Source organism: Aspergillus fumigatus, chromosome 3 (assembly GCF_000002655.1).
Source record: "Aspergillus fumigatus Af293 chromosome 3, whole genome shotgun sequence".
Lineage (NCBI taxonomy): Eukaryota > Fungi > Ascomycota > Eurotiomycetes > Eurotiales > Aspergillaceae > Aspergillus > Aspergillus fumigatus.
In genome coordinates this window covers 1,820,036-1,841,013 of record NC_007196.1, presented here as the reverse complement: position 1 = coordinate 1,841,013, position 20,978 = coordinate 1,820,036, and the positions used below count along the sequence as shown (strand labels likewise).

Below are 20,978 nucleotides of genomic sequence, written 5' to 3'. Positions count from 1 at the left end.
GTTCATGTATGAATAATGAGGCAACGGACGGAGTTTTGGGATCGGTTATCACCGAAGGGGCCTTGGCTCGTTCTTTCTTTTGCGTCTACCTGCCATGCAACCTGTCTTTCTTTGATTTTCTTTACGTCTTGTGATTCCACTCTCAACTTTCTTTGAAAACTTTCCTATGTGTCCATTTCGGCTTATCACATCATCCCTCACTATGGATACCCCAACATTTTTCCTCCCTCCGTGTCTCTGTGACTCCGTCAAATCAAGAACCCTAGCCAAGATACAAGGCGCAGGCCAACTGTACTCATAGGTTACAGACTCAACACAAACAACCAGGTAAAACCCAAACAAACAAAACAAAAGGTTTTCCAAGATGGAGCGGAATGCTGGGGTATTCCCGCCTAGCGGTCAATGTGTAGCCCGCATACGTATCCAGGAATGAGAATGGCCACCGAACAGACCTCCGCCTCCTGCGCGGTATCTACTGCTCTTGCTGGCTTTCATCCCTTGTTCCAAATAGGATATAGCTCTAGTATGTCTAGCCCAAACGGTAACCTCCAGCCACCGCCGCTCCGGCGCAAGCTTTCTCATCCCTTGTTGTATCCGCTACATTGGTCCTTGGAAGGGAGCGATACTTTGCTGGTTAGGACCGCCAGAGCCCTCTAGTGGTGGTACGGGGTACTGGGTAATTTGCCCCTCTCCTCTTTCTAGGTAGTTGTGGCTAGCTTTAGGTACAACGAGGAGGGTTGTGTTGCGGGCGGGTCGAGTGGCTTTTAGGTGTTGGATGTGCAGCTGCAGCTGCAGTGCAATTACTTCAATAATGTCTCGGTTATGTCTTGCATTGGCGTGCGGGAGAGGCGAATTGATCAAGGGTTCCACAGTCCGGTAGCAGGAAATATACAGCGTGTGTCTAGGCTATTCGCACACATCTCAGAAAGGAGGATCGTGTAATTGCTGGCCATCTAAGTACTAATCTAGCTTCTCTGTGTGACTGTCTCTCACGAGCTTAGCTTCGCGTGTGCGTCTGGCTGATCTCAAGCGTCGCTGCTCCACTTTCCCTCGTGGGAACGGGAATATTGCTGAGCTCCCATTTTGCCTATGCATTGGGAGGGCCATCCGCTGCAATATTCATATAAAGCCTTGCGCTGCCGATGTGGACCGGTCGATCGGTTTCAGTTCTGCCAGGGAGACTGCAACTGCAGGCTACAGGCCTTGCGGCCGCCATTGCTGCAGGGTCGATCATAGCATGGTGCTGTGTCGCTTATAGCACGGCGTGTGCGAAACCGAGGAAAGAATGGAGCCTGCAGCAGCGCGGCATGAGCCTGATCTGGTCCAAAGCAAGCGATGGAAATAGCACCGAGTCGAACAATAACGACAGCAACGACCTCATATCTGCTCCGTCGGCGTTGACGCGCGCTTCTCATCCTCCTTTGGCTCCAGGGCAGCCATGTTCTCCTCCCAATGCGCCACCCTGACCTGTTCCTCCCACTGCGAAATGACGGCGTCCCCTTTCCGGCGCAGAACAACCTCTGGTTTCTCCTGCCCCCCGTTGTCTCGCGTGCTCTCCTCCTCGCTCCCTGCAAATACGGACCGAACCTCCAGCTCCTTCACAGCTTTTTGATACAATCTGAGCAGCTGCTCCCTCTTCGCCTGCCGCGCTGCTTCTGCTTCGTCTGTCTCGACCCCCTGCCCTTCCTCTTTCCGCTGAAGTGGTTTCTTTACTGCTCTGGACGCAGTGGGACTCTCGAATCCACGCAGTAAGCCTTCGATGATACCGATTACTGTTCCTGCTCTCATGCCTAGCTGTGCGCCGATTGGGAAGCCGGCGTCGAAGCCGTGCTGGACGTGCTCGCCTTTCGCGGCGGAGACGCCATCGCGGTAGCCAGCTGTGACGTGTTGCCGGCGGAGAGAGGGGAGATCCGAGGGTTCGGGTGCTTCTATTGACGCTTGTTGGGAGAATTTTTCGCCCTCGTGGGGTGGGGACGAGCCGAAGATGTCGTCGAGGGAATTGGTCTGTGGTGAGGTCATGGTCCGGAGAATGCGGGGAGACCGGATTTGGGATTCAGCTTATGTGCCGATCGTTTCGTCTTGGCTAGGATTGTATATGCCCTGTCTATTATTGAGATGTTGCGATATAGAAATTGCACGGCAAGGCGGATTCTTAATGAAGTATTCCTGTTTCAATCATGTGTGCGGGGAAGAAAAAATTGAGGACAGCGATATTCGGAAAGGATGGGGATGCATCCACCAGATCAACATGAGCTTATCCAGTACCGATCCATGAGTATGAGCTTCTACCATTCCGTGATGGTTTCGTTGAAAGAAACTGCCCATCAAGATATTCAGAATATTCGCTGGAAGGGCAGTGCTAATTGCTCCCTAAAGCTGTGAGGATACTGTGTTCTAGTAATCATCTATCGAGTTAATGGTATGGACTATGGACTATGGACTTTGGACAATGGACAATGGAGTACCTGGGGAATTCCATGTTCCCACTATCAGAGGATAGCATCATGGTCAGAAAGACCATGACCTACAATGCCTTGACGAATGATGGGTCATCTCGACCATTATTCCCCGAAGAGCTAACCAAAATGCCGGGACCAGTCGAACTCGCATGGCATGATCCTTCAGTCGGGCACAGCCAACGTATAAAAGACCTGTCCACTCGATGTCTCACAATCGATATCGATCTGTCCTGGCGTGTTCATCAATTCCACAGGGCCAAACATTATTCATAGTTCCGACCAATAATGGCAGCACGATTTGGAACCCGTCCACTACTCATCCTCGCTCTGCCTCCGGTGGTACTCGGATACGGCATCCACAGAGGCCTTAGCACGCTAGAGGCACAATATCCCCCTCTCCCTCCTGAAGCAAGAACTAGCATCGCTCTGCGCACTCCACAGAATCCCTCAACTCAGTTTTGTGCATATACCGATGTCTACGCGGCTCGTGTCCCAGTCAAAGCACTGCTGCCCCGAGCTCAAGGGACAAATGACGCTCCTGATAAGCGCAAAAGTACAAACTGCGAAATCACTAGCGCGTGGGCACGGGCGTTCATGGGCAACAAAGTTCTCCGCGCAGAAGGCAGCCTTGTTGGCCTCCTAACTAAAGGAAAGTTTTCTCCTGGGAACACTGGTGATACACCTGCGGGATTTACATCGCCTGAGGCGTCGGGGGATGCCCGTTCGCTTCTGAATGGCGTGTTTGTTGTGGAACGGCCACCGTCGGAGGATGATAGGGATGGGTTACTGGTTTCCTGGCGTATGCCGGATGAACCCCGCCGGTTCTTTGAGAAGATTGCACGTTGGGGGTATCCGTGGCGGTTGATGTCGGGCGGTCGCCATGAGTTGAGCGTTTCGGAGCGGTTTGGTGGGGTGGAAGACGATCAAGGCGAGGGGCCTTTTGTAGAGGTGCGGTTTGCTTGCGCTCATGACTACGAGATTGTACCTGAGGAGGGGGATCTGCGGCATCAGAAGACGATTCCCGGTTGGACAGGGAGACTTCATCGGGGCTATGCTCGGCTCCTGCTTGATTGCGCTGTGCGGGAGTTGAGGAGGGAGTATGAGAAGACTAGAAGCAGGCTCTGAACCTGCTGAGATTGTAATCTACATTCTACATACATGATCGTCAGTCTATATCGGGTTCAATGTCTCTACCCGCGGTCTCTGTAAATACTATCAGCGATATTGAAGCCCAAGCATTACTGACCATTGCAGCCAGGGGCTGCTTGCTATAATATATCTAAAGATATTTATATGCTTACTATACAACAGGTGCACCACAATGGAGATCTAGCATTTACTGTATCCTGTTCACTTAATGTTCCAAGGTTATTCCCAGTGATTACAATGGAGTAGACTATGACATGACCAGATCAGATCAATATGGCTTCTGTTCAACCTGAAACTTCTTCCTTCCTAATCTATACAGTCAGTCCCGAGTGAGCATGATAGCAAATTCTGAGAGTCGTATTTCTGAACTGTAGTGAATGCACTACAAGGTGAGCATCCATACATGAGAGTAATTCACCAAGGGAGCAGAAATCTGCTAAGCTTCAGTGAATAGCCCAATTCATTCTTTATGCATGACCATGATCCCACGGCTACTCCAATCTCCATTCACAGCCAGAGATATGATATGGTTTTCTTTCATATCCGTTAGATTGCCTTGATCCTCTTTCCCTTCCAACCCACCTCATCCCAGTATCCCCTCCGTTGCTATCTTCTCATTCGTATGGCCGATTCGTTCGCACGATAACGACATCCAATCTAGCAAAGAATATTCCAAGCACATACACACCGAGAACTGCCGTTGAAAGTGGCTGAAGTGAATCCTTCGACAAACTTCGAGAAGACGCAGGAGAATGGGTCGTGGGAGGAAACGGCGCAGTCCAAGCTGCCAACATCATAAACTGGACTCCCAACAAGGCAACTCACCGTGTCCGTGGCCTCGTGGGAGCTTTACACCCCAGGAAGAAGTGGTATTCCTCGTCTTGCATAGTGAGTTGCGGGATGTCTTCTTGTTAACCATAATTGTGCTGTAGCTGGCTGACGAAAGAAGCTTAAGTTACCAGCTCCTCAAGGCGTACCGCCGGGTACTCAGGTGATACTACTGATACGGAGGATGTTTGTTGCCGGTCAATAAGGCTTTGACTCAGTCCGCGGCATAGTTTGGAGCTGGGTGTAGATGCCCTACCAAGGAGAGCCCAAAGGTATTGTAATGAGATATACTAAGTTTCGGACTTCCTCGCTAATGCTTGGTCAGTCTTGCAATCTGACGAGTTCCTTGTTGGTATTTCTCGAGCGCCGGCTTCTGATGAGCTGTGAACTAATTGACATTCGTCGAAGGCCTCCGTCCAATACCTGGTCATCCTGGTTATGTCTCCTGGACAGCTGCCAATCAATCTTCCCAGAACTAAGGACAGAATTGGAAGCAATACTTCATGGAATATGGCGCAAAATCTGGGAAGCAAGTCACCCGGTATATGGTGGCCCTCATTACGGTTGAAGTCGTAGGGTTGAAGCAATTTTCCACATGAGCTCCCGAAGCGAGTGCGCAAGCAGTCCTGAGAATCGTCAAAGTATCATACCACCAGATTATGGATATGCCAGCCTAGACTGACGTATCTATCGTCTGGAAACCTTTTAGCCTGGTGGTAGCAGGATCGAGAGGGTCGGTTCGTCGAGTCCTTACGAACCAGTTTCAATCACACATCCCGATGAGCTCTGCGCTAGATAGTTAGACGGCGTAGGTTGAGCTCCCCTGAACCCGTTAGTCCTGGAGCATACTTACGCTCGCTGAAGTAGAAGCCATGCCTGATCACCAGCAACGTGATGATAGGTAACTCTCCAAACATGGTTCCAAGGCCGACGAGTTTCAATTCGTTCTACCCTATAGAAGCATACGTATCTTTTCCAGCTAAGAACCAGCACATACGACCATAGGGTGTGGAAAACAGGGCTTCCCGTCCGCTCAGCCGTACTTAAGCCACACGCCGGCCGGTTAGTAGTTGGGTGGGTGACCACCAGCGAATCCCGGCTGTTGTATGTTTTTTTTCTGGTTGTTTTACATTCATTCAGTTGAGCCATCATCCGACAGCAGCGGAGCGACATGTTTGCACCATTGCGGCCGTGCTCTGGATTCTGAGTCTGCTGGTGGAGAACGGAGATAGTGCCTCGCTAAGAAGGTGAGAATCAAGGCAAGAAGGTCTGTACTGTCCTTTCTCAGGTACTCCGTATAATATCTCTCTCTCGATTATTGATGCCTGGATGAAGAATACTCGTTGTCCAGCCAGCTCTAGTACAGCGCGAGTACTATAGTCGGGTTTAGTCGGTAACCGACCTATCAGGGACGGATGGTCGATCCAAGACGCGTGCCAAGACTTTCGATCGCAGGTTACAGTAGTATCCGCAACTAGTCTAGAGATATTTATGGCCATTCGTCATCATCTACCATAATCAGAATCAACCGAGGATCTTCAGCATTTGCACAGGGTACTCCGGATACGTACCGGGATCCATCAGTGAGACGCAGATGCCATCCTTGTCGGACTTTGTTAAATGTTTGGACATACATCGCAAACACAAACAATCTTTCTACCTACGTCATGTCATCCTGCCGTTATGTAGCCGCCTAATTCGCGTCGACTTCCAAAAGAGGGATCTCAGAAGGTATCCACCCGATCCATAATCAGCTACGAGCTACGGAGTACTGTGATTATTTACAGCCTCGGGCGAATTATCATTCCGTTAGTGTTTTGACCACAGAGACAGTTGCTGCAAATCCGGCCCGAAATGGGCTATCCGACGGCTCCGGGAAACACCTCTCGGTGTCACAAGCTGAGCGCCGAGTGGTAACCGTGGGCCTTACAAGAAGATATACGGCACTCAATAGGCTCACGGATTTGGAGAGTGTTGGTCACTGATCGGTTCCAACTTTTCCTGGTTCCAGGTCCACTGTGGATTCTCGGCATCGTCATTCATTTTTCTTCCGTTCATCTATACACCCATAATGCTGTGCATAGAGCAAAGACGCCCGAAAAAGGGTTTGCAGATTACCCGACACATGGTACGTCTTCTGTAGTTTGTTCAAGTCTCGAATGCCTTCCATGTCCCTGTCAGACACATCGAGATTGGTTTTCTGTTCTTGTACCACGTTTACTGTCGTTCCTTTATATCGCCCATTATTCCCGTTCATTTTAACTTTCTCGTCTGCATCATCGAAAGGGCAGACTTCCATTCCCTCATTTTCATAAAATCTAGCAGCAGCCCTTCCCTTCTTTGGTCACCTTCTTTACAATCACATACTAATCGACAATGGCAGAAGACATATCAGACGGCGCTGCAAGCGAATATGCGCCGATCCAATGTGGTTCCCGTTCATTCGCTTACGTCATCGACCAATACTGGACGCGATAGTCGGGGAGAGAAATACGACGAGCTGACTCCTGTAGCCACCCGACGAGCTTCCATCTCCCCGGATGAAGCTCGTTACCTCACTCAGCTAGCCAGCCGTGACAATGCAGTCTCCAGAGTCAGTACTGTGGCCGATATCTCACTCGATGATCCGGCTCTGAACCCGGAAAATAAAGACTTTGATCTGTACAAATGGTTACGGAAGGTCGTCCATGTGCTCAATGAAGAAGGAGTTCCGCGTAAAGAAGCCAGCATATTTTTCCAACATCTTCGCGTCTCTGGCACTGGAGCGGCCTTGCAATTGCAGAAGACAGTTGCAGACATTATAACCGCTCCCTTTCGGCGGGAGACGTGGAACTTCCGGAACAAAACGTCCAAGACCATTCTGCATGACTTCAACGGCATGTTGCACAGCGGGGAGTTGCTGATTGTGCTGGGTCGACCAGGCTCAGGGTGCAGCACTTTCCTCAAGACTCTCAGTGGGGAACTACATGGCTTGAACGTTGACGAGAAGACCGTCCTTCACTACAGCGGAATTCCGCAATCTACGATGATCAAAGAGTTCAAAGGCGAAGTCGTCTACAACCAGGAAGTCGACAAGCATTTCCCTCACTTAACTGTTGGCCAGACTCTGGAATTCGCGGCGGCGGTGCGCACCCCGTCCAAGAGACTGGGCGGTATGTCCAGGAATGAGTACGCTCAGATGATGACCAAAGTCGTCATGGCTGTCTTCGGCCTTAGCCACACCTACAACACCAAGGTCGGAAACGACACGGTTCGAGGAGTGCCGGGTGGTGAGCGAAAGCGAGTGAGTATTGCGGAAATGGCTCTGGCAGGCGCTCCGTTGGCAGCCTGGGATAATTCCACTCGAGGCTTGGATTCGGCAACCGCGTTGAAGTTCGTCGAATCCTTGCGATTAGCCGCAGACTTGAACTCATCTGCACACGCTGTAGCAATATACCAAGCCAGCCAGGCCATTTATGATCTATTTGACAAAGCTGTGGTGTTGTACGAGGGACGTCAGATTTATTTCGGCCCCGCCAGCAAGGCCAAGGCTTTCTTCGAGCGGCAAGGATGGTTCTGTCCCCCACGTCAGACGACCGGAGATTTCCTCACATCGGTGACCAACCCAATTGAAAGACAAGCTCGACCCGGTATGGAGTCCCAGGTGCCCCGGACCGCGGCTGAGTTCGAAGCATATTGGCTGGAGTCAGAAGAATACAAAGAGCTCCAGCGAGAGATGGCTGCTTTCCAAGGGGAAACGTCTTCGCAGGGCAATGAGAAACTCCTCGAATTTCAGCAGCGCAAGCGCCTGGCGCAGGCATCCCATACCCGGCCCAAGTCTCCGTATCTCCTCAGCATTCCCATGCAGATCAAGCTCAACACTAAGCGTGCATATCAACGAGTGTGGAATGAACGGACTTCCACCATGACTACATTCATTGGCAATACCATTCTCGCCTTGATCGTGGGTTCTGTTTTCTACGGAACTCCCACAGCCACCGCGGGGTTTTACGCCAAGGGCGCGACTCTTTTCTATGCCGTGCTGCTTAATGCCCTTACCGCAATGACCGAGATCAATAGCTTATATTCCCAGCGACCAATCGTCGAGAAACATGCATCGTTTGCCTTCTATCATCCCGCCACCGAGGCCATTGCAGGGGTTGTCAGTGATATCCCGGTCAAGTTCCTCATGGCAATAGCGTTCAACATCATTCTCTATTTCCTGAGTGGCCTACGTCGCGAACCGTCTCAATTCTTCATTTATTTCCTTATTACGTTCATCATTATGTTCGTCATGAGTGCTGTTTTCCGGACCATGGCCGCAATCACCAGAACTGTTTCCCAGGCCATGACACTGGCTGGTGTCCTGATTCTGATGCTAGTAATTTACACCGGATTCGTTGTTCCAGTAAATTATATGCACCCATGGTTCAAGTGGATCCACTATCTGAATCCTATATTTTATGCTTTTGAGATCCTGATAGCCAATGAGTTTCATGGGCGGGAGTTTACCTGTTCACAGTTTATCCCTGTCTATCCCAATCTGCCCGGCGACTCCTTCGTCTGCTCGTCAAGAGGTGCTGTTGCTGGTCGTCGGACTGTTAGTGGGGATGCATACATCGAAGCGTCATACAGCTACAGCTATTCACATGTCTGGAGAAACTTTGGTATTCTGATAGCATTCTTGATTGGCTTCATGGTCATCTACTTCGTCGCAACCGAACTGAATTCCGCCACGACCAGCTCAGCGGAGGTTCTTGTCTTCCGTCGAGGCCATGAGCCTGCCCACTTGAAAAATGGACATGAGCCTGGTGCGGATGAAGAGGCCGGCGCTGGCAAGACGGTGGTTTCTTCCTCCGCTGAAGAAAACAAGCAAGACCAAGGTATTACGTCGATCCCTCCTCAGCAGGATATCTTCACCTGGCGCGATGTGGTGTACGATATCGAGATCAAAGGTGAGCCTCGTCGGCTGCTTGATCACGTATCCGGCTGGGTCAAGCCGGGTACATTGACGGCCCTAATGGGTGTCAGTGGTGCGGGAAAGACTACGCTGCTTGACGTGTTGGCACACCGTACAACCATGGGCGTTATCACGGGAGACATGTTCGTCAATGGTAAACCGCTGGATTCAAGCTTCCAGCGGAAAACGGGTTACGTGCAGCAGCAGGATTTGCATCTTGAGACAGCCACGGTGCGTGAGAGTCTGCGCTTTAGTGCAATGCTGCGCCAGCCGGCCTCTGTATCCAAAGAGGAGAAGTACGCGTACGTGGAAGAGGTCATCAAGATGCTCAACATGGAGGACTTTGCTGAAGCAGTGGTCGGTGTGCCTGGCGAGGGTCTGAATGTTGAACAACGCAAACTGTTGACCATTGGTGTGGAACTGGCGGCCAAGCCGAAACTGTTACTGTTCTTGGATGAACCCACCAGGTAAGACAATCTTGCTCTGATTTCTGCTTGTGCTAATTGGTGTAGTGGTCTTGATTCCCAGAGCTCTTGGGCTATCTGCAACTTCCTCCGCAAGTTGGCTGACGCAGGACAAGCCATCCTGTGCACCATTCACCAGCCTAGTGCCATCCTGTTCGAGCAATTTGACCAGTTGCTCTTCTTGGCTCGAGGTGGCAAGACAGTGTATTTTGGCCCCATTGGAGAGAACTCACAGACGCTTCTCAAATATTTCGAGTCGCATGGGCCTCGCCGCTGTGGGGATCAAGAAAATCCAGCTGAATATATGCTTGAGGTTGTCAACGCTGGCACCAACCCTCGGGGCGAAAACTGGTTTGACCTGTGGAAGGCAAGCAAAGAAGCTGCCGGGGTTCAGGCCGAAATCGACCGCATCCACGAGTCCAAGCGAGGCGAAGCTGAAAGTAAAGATAGTACCAATCCCAAAGACCGCGAACACGAGGAATTCGCTATGCCGTTCTTCAAGCAATTGCCCATTGTCACCGTGCGAGTTTTCCAACAATACTGGAGACTACCCATGTACATTGCGGCCAAGATGATGCTTGGCATATGCGCGGGTCTGTTCATCGGTTTCTCATTCTTCAAGGCCGACACTTCCCTGCAGGGCATGCAGAATGTCATCTTCTCCGTGTTCATGCTGTGTGCCATCTTCTCCTCGCTTGTCCAGCAGATTATCCCATTGTTCATCACTCAGCGTGCTCTTTATGAGGTCCGCGAGCGGCCCAGCAAGACGTATTCCTGGAAGGCGTTTATGATTGCGAACATCATCGTCGAGATTCCCTATCAAATCCTGATGGGAATTCTCGTGTTTGGCTGCTACTACTACGCAGTGAACGGCGTGCAATCCTCTGATCGGCAAGGGCTGGTCCTGTTGTTCTGCATACAATTTTTCATCTACGCGAGCACCTTCGCTGATTTTGTGATTGCCGCTTTACCTGACGCCGAAACGGCAGGTGCCATTGTGACTCTCCAGTTCTCGATGGCTCTGACATTCAACGGTGTCATGCAGACACCCGAAGCACTGCCTGGATTCTGGATCTTCATGTACCGCGTCTCGCCGTTCACTTACTGGGTGGGCGGAATGGCCGCCACGCAGCTGCACGGCCGTGCAGTGAAGTGCAGCGCAGCCGAAACAGCCATCTTCAACCCTCCATCAGGGCTGACATGCCAGGAATACATGGCAGACTACATGGCCGTGGCACCGGGGCACCTCAGCAATCCCAACGCAACGTCTTCATGCGAATTCTGCTCCCTCTCCGTCGCAGACCAGTACCTGGCGAGCGTCAACATCTACTGGAGCGAGCGGTGGCGCAACTTCGGGATCTTCTGGGCGTACGTCGTATTCGACATCGCCGTGGCCGTGATGCTCTACTACTGTTTCCGGGTGAAGAAGTGGAACTTTTCATTCGGCAAGCGCAAGAAGAGCAAGGCTGCTTAACTGTTCATCAAGCCACATGTACACACCCACTATCACTATTCTTATACATAGAAAATCCACATCTTTCCTGCCGCCAATCAACACTCCGTCCCTCCCTGAACGACCCTGAACCCTACCCACCCAGTAAACGGATAACAGACCTCCCACCCACCGCGAATAACATCGGGGTTATCACTCCCACACTCCGCATCACGATACATACATAAGTCATACCGATCCGCCCCGGTGCTGGGGCTCTTCCATGAAAGACTCTTCACACTCGTCGTATTGTACAAACTCGTATCGAGAGCCTCGCAGTCTCGCCCGTAGAGCCCCGACCGGTGGAAAACTGAGATGTCGATATTCGACGCGTTAGGATTACATCCGGGACCGAGGAGGCGGAAGTCCCACTTTCCAATTCGTTAGCAGGCCATCCATGTCATTTAAAAAAAAAGAAGAAAAAGGGAGAGAGAGAAAACTTACGTTGCGGGGGGCGAGGATCTCGCGGGTCTCGAGGGCGGATGTTGTTGAGAGCACGATTGTCAGGGCGACGGTGAGGAGGGGTGGTAGATACATTGTTGGTCGGTCTTGTATTGCTATTACTTGAGGGGACTCTGATGATGAAGCGGATGAGGACGGGAGGCGGAGATGGGGTGGTGGTGGTTGTGGTGGAAGGACGATGGAAGAGAAGTTTGAGGAGTAGTCTAGTGATCCCTGAGCTAGCTAGCATATAGCAGGGGTATTTAGTCGCGACTCGCGAGGATGGCTCATACGACTTCTCTACTGGTCGATTGATATAGGTCTAATATTAGATCCGAAGCTGCAGAGGCCCGCTGGCCAGGAACATCGCGAATGGTGTGACATGAGCATGTTGCAGATTGTCGGCGGCGGATGTGATTGGCGATGTAACAGGGGTCGTGCGTTGGCAAACCTTCCGGAGTACGTCTCTGTGGGGGTAGATATGGAGCATATCGGCTGTATTGCCAACTTGTATATTGTCTAACGCAGAGGTCTGATGAGCCATGACTCCCAAGCCAGTTATCTAATATACATGATATGGACGCCGTATAATGGTTGAACATGTCATTTCATAACCTGGCATCTACTACCGATCTCCATTGCTCAATCTCCATGCCCTTAGTGGCAGACTCTGGAGCTTCAGGACCGCAGGCTGGATGAACATGATAAAGGTGACTGTTCCAACCAACACACACAGAATATTGGTGATGTAGTAGCCGTCGCGACTAGTTTCGCAAACTCCGCCGCCGTTGACGCAGCGGTTCTTGTCAGGCTCCAAGGCGCAAGAGAACGCAGATGTGACCAAATCACCCTTCAGCTTCTCAGCTGCAGGCGGGACGGCTGGGGGAATACATGTGGCCACGGTGAAAAAGTCGACGAGTTTGAGGATAAAGTACCGAGGGAATGTACCACCAAGATTGGAGACGCTAGGTCGGTCAGTAAACAACAGTCAATATGGGCAAAGAGAACCTACGTTGCCAACATAGTCATGTACGTTCCGCCAATAGCGGGATCGGCAATGCGAGCATGGAAAGCAGATACTGCAACGAACATGACTGTATTCATGAATGTCGACAATACGTGCTCCCCAATCACAACCAGAATGTACCAGAAAGGAACGGCCTCGCTGGATGGGTAGATCATAACGGTAGCTTGAGCCAGGACGGCTGCAGCCAGTCGTCCAATAAACGCCCAGCACCACAGCCGCATGGGAGTATATTCTGTCGACCATTTTCCAGCATAGTAGCCAAGACCAATCTCAAAAGGAAAGTCGATCAGGACGACAAGCGCCATGTTGTCCGTGCCGAATCCCTTGTCCAACAGCTTCAGGCTGGTGACGGCATCATTGGCCTGGAAACCAATCTTGGCGATAAGATGAATAACAATGATGGTTTGGATGTTCTTGAGTTTCAGGATGTTCCACATACTCTTGTAGACATCGGTGATGCTGTCCCGCTCCCTTGTCTTGTCTTCTTTCTTCATGAGAGCCAAGCAGATCGTGACAAATAGGTAAGCCCATCCCCAGAATGTCAGATATCCGCCCAAAGACAGCAGGCCATCCTCGCCGGGAACCGTTCGAAACCAGCGGTTCGCGAAATCCTTGGAGTTGAATGCCAGAAAGACTGTATATGACAAAAAGTGCCCCGCTGTAAGGCCAACGGTCTGCGCGGTCGAGGCATAAGAGATGTTCGGGGGCGACATGAGCGTGATGGCCCAGCCGTCCACCGCAATATCCTGGGTGGCGCAGAAAAAGACGAGCAGGAACCACCAATACGTAAAATTCCAGACGCCAGCACCACCATTGGCACCGGCCTTTACCATCATCTCCTCAATGTGTCCACCCAGATAGATCATCGCCAGGCCCGCAATGACTTGGACAGGTGTGATCCAGCTCTTCCGTCTCCCGAACCTCTGACTCCATACTGCATCGACAATCGGACTCCAGAGAAGCTTCAAGGAATAAGGGTAAGACGCTAACGAGAAAACGCCGATCTGACCGTAGGAAAGGTATGGTTTGAGCAGGAACGGGACAGATCCTGTAGCTAATCCCATAGGGACTCCCTGCAGGAAATATAGAACACACAATAGCAAAAAATTCCTTCGGTCGGAGGAAGGCAGGTTGGCGAAACTAGTCGTTGCCATAGCTGGAGTCTGTGGAGTGATCGGGGGGTCATCGTTCAAGGAGAAGCTCTGCCGGGCCATCAAGCGTGAGGCCCGCCCACCCGATGATTCGAGGGAGGTATCCCTCTTGCGCATCTCGATATTAGAGTTCATCTCGCCGCCAGCAGAGCCGTTCTGCGTGCCGGTCGCGAGGGTCAAACTCGGTTTAGAGCGACGTTTGGAAACCGTGCGACTCTTGTTCTTCATCTGTGTACTGCTTCGTCCGCGGTGATGCTCAAGAAGTCGCGTGCCTGCCGTGTCGTCCTCACTGTCTGAGTCGGATTCGAGATCTGAGGGCGAAGGAAACGAAGTTGGGGCCTGATGAGGGATGTCTGTGTTGATTTCGCCTCTATGATTGCTGCGATTATTGCTGTGGCATGCTAGTTGGTCAAGTTCTACCTCGTCGGGTTGGTGAGCTGCAGAAGGAGAGTGCTGAGAGGTGGCTCGAACATGAAGGGAGAAAGGAGTGGAAGGGTCAGGATGACAGGAATGAGAGACACGGTCAAGGTTAGGATACTGCATCCATCTACTCCGTAATGCGGCAGTGGACAGTGGAGGAGAAGGTGCTAGGGTCCAGTCTGGGAGCTTGAAAGATAACCGACTGAGGCAAGCTGGCCTCAAGGGACCTTCTGGAGATCGCTCGGGCGAAGCTTATCTTAGTGTCGGCGACTCGGAGGTCGGCTAATAATAGTCCAGGGACTGGGGGATCATGGAAAAGGCTAGCAGCTCTTTTCTTCGCGTCTTTTGCAGCCTAACTGTAGGTACATCCGATCTTGATGGGAGTTACAGGGATGTCTGTGTCACTACTGACTTTCCAATCACCTTTGGCTCGAGTCTTTAGCCAGTGTAACAATACACAATGACACGGCTCAAATATGGTTCCTGATCGCCAGAGCTCGTTAAAGATCAGCTCCGGTACACACTGCAAGTGCACATGACGCTTCGTACTTTAGAAGCTAGGCCATTCTATATGCACTGATGCCATATGTGCTGGCTGACATGAAGCCCTTGCCTATCGTATGCCCGAGATCTCGGTCCTGTTGCTATCGTGGCATCACCAGGTCAACTATGCGGCTGTGATCAAGAATGAAAAATACATAGGCACAGTAAGCGGAGGAACAAGAGCTTGAGACTACTCTGTATTTCATCGCTGTTCCTTGGGACGAAATTGGATCTTCGCCATTCTTTGTCTGCATGGATTCGTTGGCACGTGACGCCGTAGCAACACAAACAAACATGACAATGGTAAAGTGCTTCTCCGCACCATCATATCTACATGAGAATTATCGCCTGTATACCCCAAAGCACAGTAATGGAATCACCGGACAGACTTAAACAAGTGGAAGAGCAGTTAGACTCTGAGATATCCTCCATCCGGCGCGAAAGTGAGTTCTACAAACCACCCATAGTCAGGCAACGCTAAACACATACCAGTCCGCAATCTCCAACGGCGACGTCGACTCCTAACCTCAAGCCTTCTTTCGTCAGATAACTTTCAAAAACGACTGAAGGCGCGCCAAGCAGCATTGGCGCCTACACCCATCTCATCCCTAAGCGACGAAGTCTCCCCCCTCGTCCAAGCCGCCGATAAACACGCCGAACTGAACCATCACCGCGTCGCGTTCTCTACAACCACCTTCCCCTTCAAGGATCCTTCTCCGCATTCGGACCATCCAAATCTACTAGGGGTGCGCATTGATATCTGCTGCCGAAATGGCCGCTTCACGAAACCGTACTACGTGCTTCTGAGACGGGCCGGCACGGGCGACGAGAAGAGGCTGCGGGTGCACCGACACACAATCCCTGCATTTATTCCTATTGAGAAACTGGAGCGCGTCTATCTGCCTTTACCGCCGACGCAGGACTCCACAGAAGAGGATGCACCCCTCAAGCCGGGGAAGGAACGGGTGCGGAAGCAGGACCTGCGGGGTCTAGTTCGCGAGTTGAGGCGACAGCTTGTTGCGTGGCATTTACGAGTCGATGCGGTGAACATGCTGAAGGAAGACCTCGGCGGAGTTCAAGATGGGAGTGTGGGTGGCGTTATGGTCGAGAGTCGGTTGGAGCCGAATGACTTGGGGATTGTCTCTGTTTCCCCGACGACTCTCGAGGCGACGTACGTTCGCCTGGAATGGGAGGATGGACGGGTGGGACGCTTCAAGCTTTCTGACACGGGGGTTATTGAGCGCGCGGTCATTATCGGCGACCGCGGGAGAGACAAGAGACTGGAAACTGTGTTTATTGGGGGTGATGGACGAGTAGAAACGCTCCTGGACAGGTTACGGCAGCATATTATATCCGCTTCAGGCGAATGAATTGCAACGCTAAATCAAGGGCAGAAGAAATTCGCTCCATGTGGACGTTGGCTTTGGTGGCAAAAATCTATAATATGCATTGAGTTCTACCTCTCGCGAGGTATAAGCGGCACATCAAGTTGATCTATCGAATATACAGAAAAGCTGATTCCAATCAATGCTATGCACAAGTAACATGCCCCCACGCGTATATATGATGTTCGCCTGTCCAACAATGAAAGTGAAATGAAGCAAGCTCTAGGAGGAAGTTAACAATTACAAGGAATGTATCAACATAAGTGGATGGGGAAAATAAACATTATCTCCGCCAGTTCAATAGAAAGGGGATAGCTGCAACGTATATGCAAGTGAGATGATTCGATAAGCAAGAAAGGGTATCACTTTGAGACATCACGTCATGAATTAATGCACTGGTTCACTTTCCTCACCTTCCTTCGGGTGCGTCTGTTCGTCACCGCTCATGTTTGTACTGTTTTCCGAGACACAAATTGCCGAGTCCCGCGTCTCGTAATGCGATTCGGAGAATGAGAGTGGGGGTAGAGGACCGTACGGGTGTCCGTGTTGTAGTTCTAGTTTCTTGCGCAGAATGGCTTCTTCTAGATTCCAGCGATGGCGCAGCTTCGTCTTCTTCGCCTCGAATGCGTGCATTGCCAGCGCCTCTTCCTGTTGGTGCTGTCGTTGTAGTTCAGCGAATTCCAATGCATGCTTGTCTATGAGCGCATCCAGCTCCCTCGCCATTCGCGCGATGGCCTCCTGTAGTCGGATTTCTTGTCGGTCTCGGAGGACCTTGATCTTGGCCGAGTGTAATCGATCCATGCATTCGTGGTCATGATATTCCTGCGCCAGCAAGGCCTTTTGCTGATTGGTGTACTGTCGGACCGGAGTAGTCTGGTCGGATCCAGAGTTTGACTCAGAGTCCGATGTTGGTGGGGGTTGGGCGTTGTTGAAGTATCCTTCCATATACTTGATGCGAGTACGAGAGTTTTGCTTTTCCCTCTCAAATTCGCGCAGCTGATCCATCTCAACTGCAAGCTGCCGTTCCTCCATACGAGCGGCGTCGGCCTCGTTCTGCAAACTCGTTAGCCTGTCTGCAATACCGGCCTTGAATTTCGAAAAGGATTACCTTCGCTCGCTTCTGCTCCTCCAGGGCCTTATTCTCCGAAAGCCTGTCAGCCACAGCAACTTGCTGGTTGCGTCTGAGCTGCTTCAGGAAACTGTCTTGAAAGGCGACATGGCGATCTCTTTCCGATTTGTGCAGTTCGCGCAGCTGGGCTAACTCCTCATTCTCAAGGCTCCTTTGTAGTGTTTCCTTATCATAAATCGGTATTTCAACTTTCAATGCCTGGCTCTCTTCGTCGGAACTTGGGTTCTGCGACTCGCTCCGCCTCGACTCCACGTAGATCCTATCCAAACCCCCTTGCCCTTTAGCAACAGTAATCTGAGCTGCGGGTGGAAGGAGGACCGTTGAGGGCGTTCTCTTCTTCCTGAAATGAATCCTACCAATGGCAGATTTCAAGCTCGATTTCCGCTTCTCTTTCTTCTCGGTCGAAGATAGGCTCAATAGTGAGTTTCTATGACCTGGCTGCCCTGAAAAGATCCCGTCTAAACCAGTAACCACTCTTCCTTCACTCGAGCAAAATGACGTGGGGCGCGTCGAGAGCGATGCAATCGATCGGGGGCTGCCGCATTTCATGGGGTCGGAGGAGACGGTTAGTTCCGAAAGAGACGAGGCAACCTGGTCCAACCGAGGATTTTCGTAAGAATGTGTTACCTCGCATATCGAATGGCGGTCCGTCGAGGAACTGGAAGAAAGGACAGGGGAGGATAGATCTATGATTCCCGAGGCGATCGAGGCGGCCACCGATGCGGTAACCTCGACTTCTGGAACTTTCAATCCCAGTTCTTGTGCTTCTTCGACTAGTTGTTTACCCCGAGCGATCTCAACCTCTTCTGATGGAAGCAGAAGAACCTCATTGCGGTACTGAGCTTCGTCAATGCTGACCGATTTTGACGGCTCCATAATGCGATCACGTTTGGTGTAATCGAGTACACAGAACTCAGAACATAACTCTAAACTCCTTTTTTCCCTTACCGACCAGAGTTCAACGACGCACAGCGGAAGATACCAATTCACTCGTCCACAGTACCAGAAGCACGGTGGACGAGATGGAAGCGCTCAAGAGCAACATCCGACTTGCGGGGTGGGCCTCATATGGAGCAAGCAAGTACGGTCGGAAGAAAAGGAAAGATAAAAAGACACTAAAATCATGAAATGGGCAGGGAAGGACACGAAGACAGAAGCAAATGACAAGTCGAGCCGATTCGAGCCACAGCCTTGCATTGCACCATGAGACCCACGAGGAACGTCTGACCAAATCAACAACTACCGTTACACCACGATACGCATGGCTGGAAGAAGATCACCTGTTCTTCTACTAGGGCCACCGATACATTGGTAATCTTAATACGCCTACTAAGGGTCAGGCTCATGCTGCCTGACTTTGGAGGCACAAAGCATGCCAAAATAGGCATCTAGGGCTTAGGGCGAAGGAGAGACAGGTACGGCCCGCGCTAAAAAACCTATGGTTTCAGCCACGCTGTGTCACCATTCTTTGGGATCAGGAACCGGACGCTTCAGAATTATGACCCACTTCGGTCGATGGGGTGGTTTCAGGAAATTGAATATTTGTTCCTAAAGTGAGACAGTTGGCCCATCTTAACATGATCTACTGTTGTACAATTGAATGGAATTTCTCGGTACTATCATAGAGATCAGCAGGGGTGGAATTACTAATCTATGGCAAGGGCAGAGTCTGAGCGATCAGCTTACTACTCAAAGTTCTTGACTTTCAGATTCCGAGTCTTCCAAGTCCGCATCTGGCCAAAAGCATCAGTAAAAGGGGGAGGCAAATAAGCTGTGGATCACAAGACCACTAACCGGGCCACTTAGCGCATCAACATTGCAACAGCCATGGCATAGGCTTTTTCTTTGGCATCACCTTGGATGGTTCCCGGACGAGCACTTTTGTCCCAGGCATGGTTGCAACCTTGCATTCTCTGGCACACAACCTGGCGACCGGGCAATTTGGCTATCTTTGCAGCGAGGGCTTCAGCTTCACCGGCCAGGCTGTCGCCAGCCGCTGTCACAACAAGAACGCGATCTGGAAACCTCTCAGGCTGCGCATAGCATGGTGAAATACGTGGGTCTCTGGCATCATATGCGGAAGGGACATAGGACTTGTCCAACAACCGACACAAAGGTGCAGGAATAGGATTCCCTGCCGGATCCGGCGGGCGTTTGGCTCCGGGGTCCGTGTACAAATCGAGCGGAGGGTAGAATGCGAGGACAGATCGGAACGTCTCTCGTGGGTAGAGCACCGAAGCTGCCACGATCGCGAGATTCCCTCCTGCGCTGAACCCGGAGATGGCCACTCGAGTCAAATCGAACTTGTCTGGCTGTTGCAGGACCCACTTGACCGCATCTTCCACGTCGTTAAGGGCCGCTGGGAATGGATATTCTGGCGCCAGTCGGTATTGGACGTCCAACACTGTATATTCTGTCTCTCGACTTACTCGTCGACAGAATTCGTCATCGCTTCCGTGAAGCGGTAGCAAGAACCCACTCCCATGGAAGTTGATGAGGACAGGCGATGGCGACAACGAAGTTGCTGGCCGATAGAGGTGAGCTCTCAAGTGTCTGCCCGCGTCTCGTGACGTTATCTGAAGGACATCATCTGGATTTGCAGATATGCGCTTGCCACGTGTGACAACAGCTCTGATGAGCACCGCCAATACTTTGCGGTAGATGTATATTAGGAGAGACATTAATTAATGAAGACAAGAAGCCTGGCGAGGGCAACGACGAGAAGGTCAATTACGTTCTTGATATGGACATCGATGATAGTTCCGGACTTGAAATATTCACGTTAACTGATGGCCGATAACAAAGGGAGGAGATTAGGGGTTTGGGAAGAGACGCCTCTTTCTCTGCCGTATGCTTAAATTTGGTTGCTGCAGAGAAAAATATAGGTAATTTCGGGCTGGCTCCACTAAATGCCTTGATTCAAGAAGTATCATTGCCAACGAGGAATAAAGGCACTCAAGAAGCCAAGAGAAGTACCGACTACCGAGGCATTCATCTAGAACAAGACCTCGAGCCTGCACGATGTTAGGTGCAGGACTACATGAGTGGTATCCATGGTGAAAGGATTAGACTAGGTACAATAACTGAGATCCTACGAAAAACATTCTGCCCATGAGATATAGCGCGAATACTCCGTATATTAGCACAGTTTGGATAAACCCATCCTTCTAAGCTTTTGCTTCGTCATTCGGTCAGCTCCACCATGTTGAATAGTAGAGTCCAGTGACATATGAGCACGTAGCTTTTAAGAATCACTCAAAATGCTCCCCCACTCCCCCTGACAAGTGTCCACGCCGGAGGCCTTCGGTCATATATTTTGCCCATCTCCTTACTTCCATCTAGGTATTAATGACCTAGAATGTCAGGAATCTTGGTTCAAAGTGGAGCCATAGTCGTCAGTCAAAAATCGCAACAACTTCCAAATTAGGCCTTAGCCTACCCCAGGCTACATGAGATAAAGGCGGAGTACAGTCCACTACCAATGCGTATAATAAAAGGGAGATAACGTTCACGCAGTAGCCTTGTCACCGGACGTGGTGGAATTAGTATTA

The 20,978-nt window shown here is 51.0% G+C and overlaps 7 protein-coding genes and 1 non-coding gene across 8 annotated transcripts; 4 read left to right on the top strand and 4 right to left on the bottom strand.

Moving 5' to 3' along the window:
- Window positions 1–847: 847 nt before the first annotated feature.
- On the bottom strand, window positions 848–2,210 carry yae1 (Yae1 family protein). Its single transcript, XM_749783.2, has one exon. It carries the CDS (start codon window positions 2,017–2,019, stop codon window positions 1,378–1,380), a length of 642 nt encoding a protein of 213 aa, XP_754876.1. The 5' UTR covers window positions 2,020–2,210; the 3' UTR covers window positions 848–1,377.
- Window positions 2,211–2,384: 174 nt separating this feature from the next.
- On the top strand, window positions 2,385–3,812 carry AFUA_3G07310 (uncharacterized protein). Its single transcript, XM_749784.2, has one exon. The coding sequence runs from the start codon at window positions 2,745–2,747 to the stop codon at window positions 3,582–3,584; it is 840 nt and encodes a 279-aa protein (XP_754877.1). The 5' UTR covers window positions 2,385–2,744; the 3' UTR covers window positions 3,585–3,812.
- A 1,619-nt stretch (window positions 3,813–5,431) lies between these two features.
- Window positions 5,432–5,547, top strand: AFUA_3G07305. The gene has a single exon (XR_013344495.1). It is a non-coding gene; the product is annotated as a ribosomal RNA (ribosomal RNA).
- Window positions 5,548–6,189: 642 nt separating this feature from the next.
- On the top strand, window positions 6,190–11,313 carry AFUA_3G07300 (putative ABC multidrug transporter; the record flags this gene model as incomplete). The annotated part of the gene is made up of 3 exons (XM_749785.2): window positions 6,190–6,564; window positions 6,820–9,842; window positions 9,888–11,313. The coding sequence occupies exons 1-3, from the start codon at window positions 6,508–6,510 to the stop codon at window positions 11,311–11,313; spliced, it is 4,506 nt and encodes a 1,501-aa protein (XP_754878.2). The 5' UTR covers window positions 6,190–6,507.
- Window positions 11,314–12,397: 1,084 nt separating this feature from the next.
- Window positions 12,398–14,631, bottom strand: AFUA_3G07290 (SD08430p; the record flags this gene model as incomplete). Its single annotated transcript, XM_749786.2, has 2 exons — window positions 12,785–14,631; window positions 12,398–12,737 (listed from the first exon to the last, which is right to left on the bottom strand). The coding sequence occupies exons 1-2, from the start codon at window positions 14,491–14,493 to the stop codon at window positions 12,398–12,400; spliced, it is 2,049 nt and encodes a 682-aa protein (XP_754879.1). The 5' UTR covers window positions 14,494–14,631.
- Window positions 14,632–15,247: 616 nt separating this feature from the next.
- Window positions 15,248–16,283, top strand: AFUA_3G07280 (uncharacterized protein; the record flags this gene model as incomplete). Its single annotated transcript, XM_749787.1, has 2 exons — window positions 15,248–15,356; window positions 15,385–16,283. The coding sequence occupies 2 exons, from the start codon at window positions 15,248–15,250 to the stop codon at window positions 16,281–16,283; spliced, it is 1,008 nt and encodes a 335-aa protein (XP_754880.1).
- A 402-nt stretch (window positions 16,284–16,685) lies between these two features.
- On the bottom strand, window positions 16,686–18,581 carry AFUA_3G07270 (uncharacterized protein; the record flags this gene model as incomplete). Its single annotated transcript, XM_749788.2, has 2 exons — window positions 17,407–18,581; window positions 16,686–17,351 (listed from the first exon to the last, which is right to left on the bottom strand). The coding sequence occupies exons 1-2, from the start codon at window positions 18,301–18,303 to the stop codon at window positions 16,686–16,688; spliced, it is 1,563 nt and encodes a 520-aa protein (XP_754881.1). The 5' UTR covers window positions 18,304–18,581.
- A 297-nt stretch (window positions 18,582–18,878) lies between these two features.
- On the bottom strand, window positions 18,879–20,272 carry AFUA_3G07260 (putative esterase/lipase). The gene has a single exon (XM_749789.2). The coding sequence runs from the start codon at window positions 20,106–20,108 to the stop codon at window positions 19,230–19,232; it is 879 nt and encodes a 292-aa protein (XP_754882.1). The 5' UTR covers window positions 20,109–20,272; the 3' UTR covers window positions 18,879–19,229.
- Window positions 20,273–20,978: the final 706 nt, after the last annotated feature.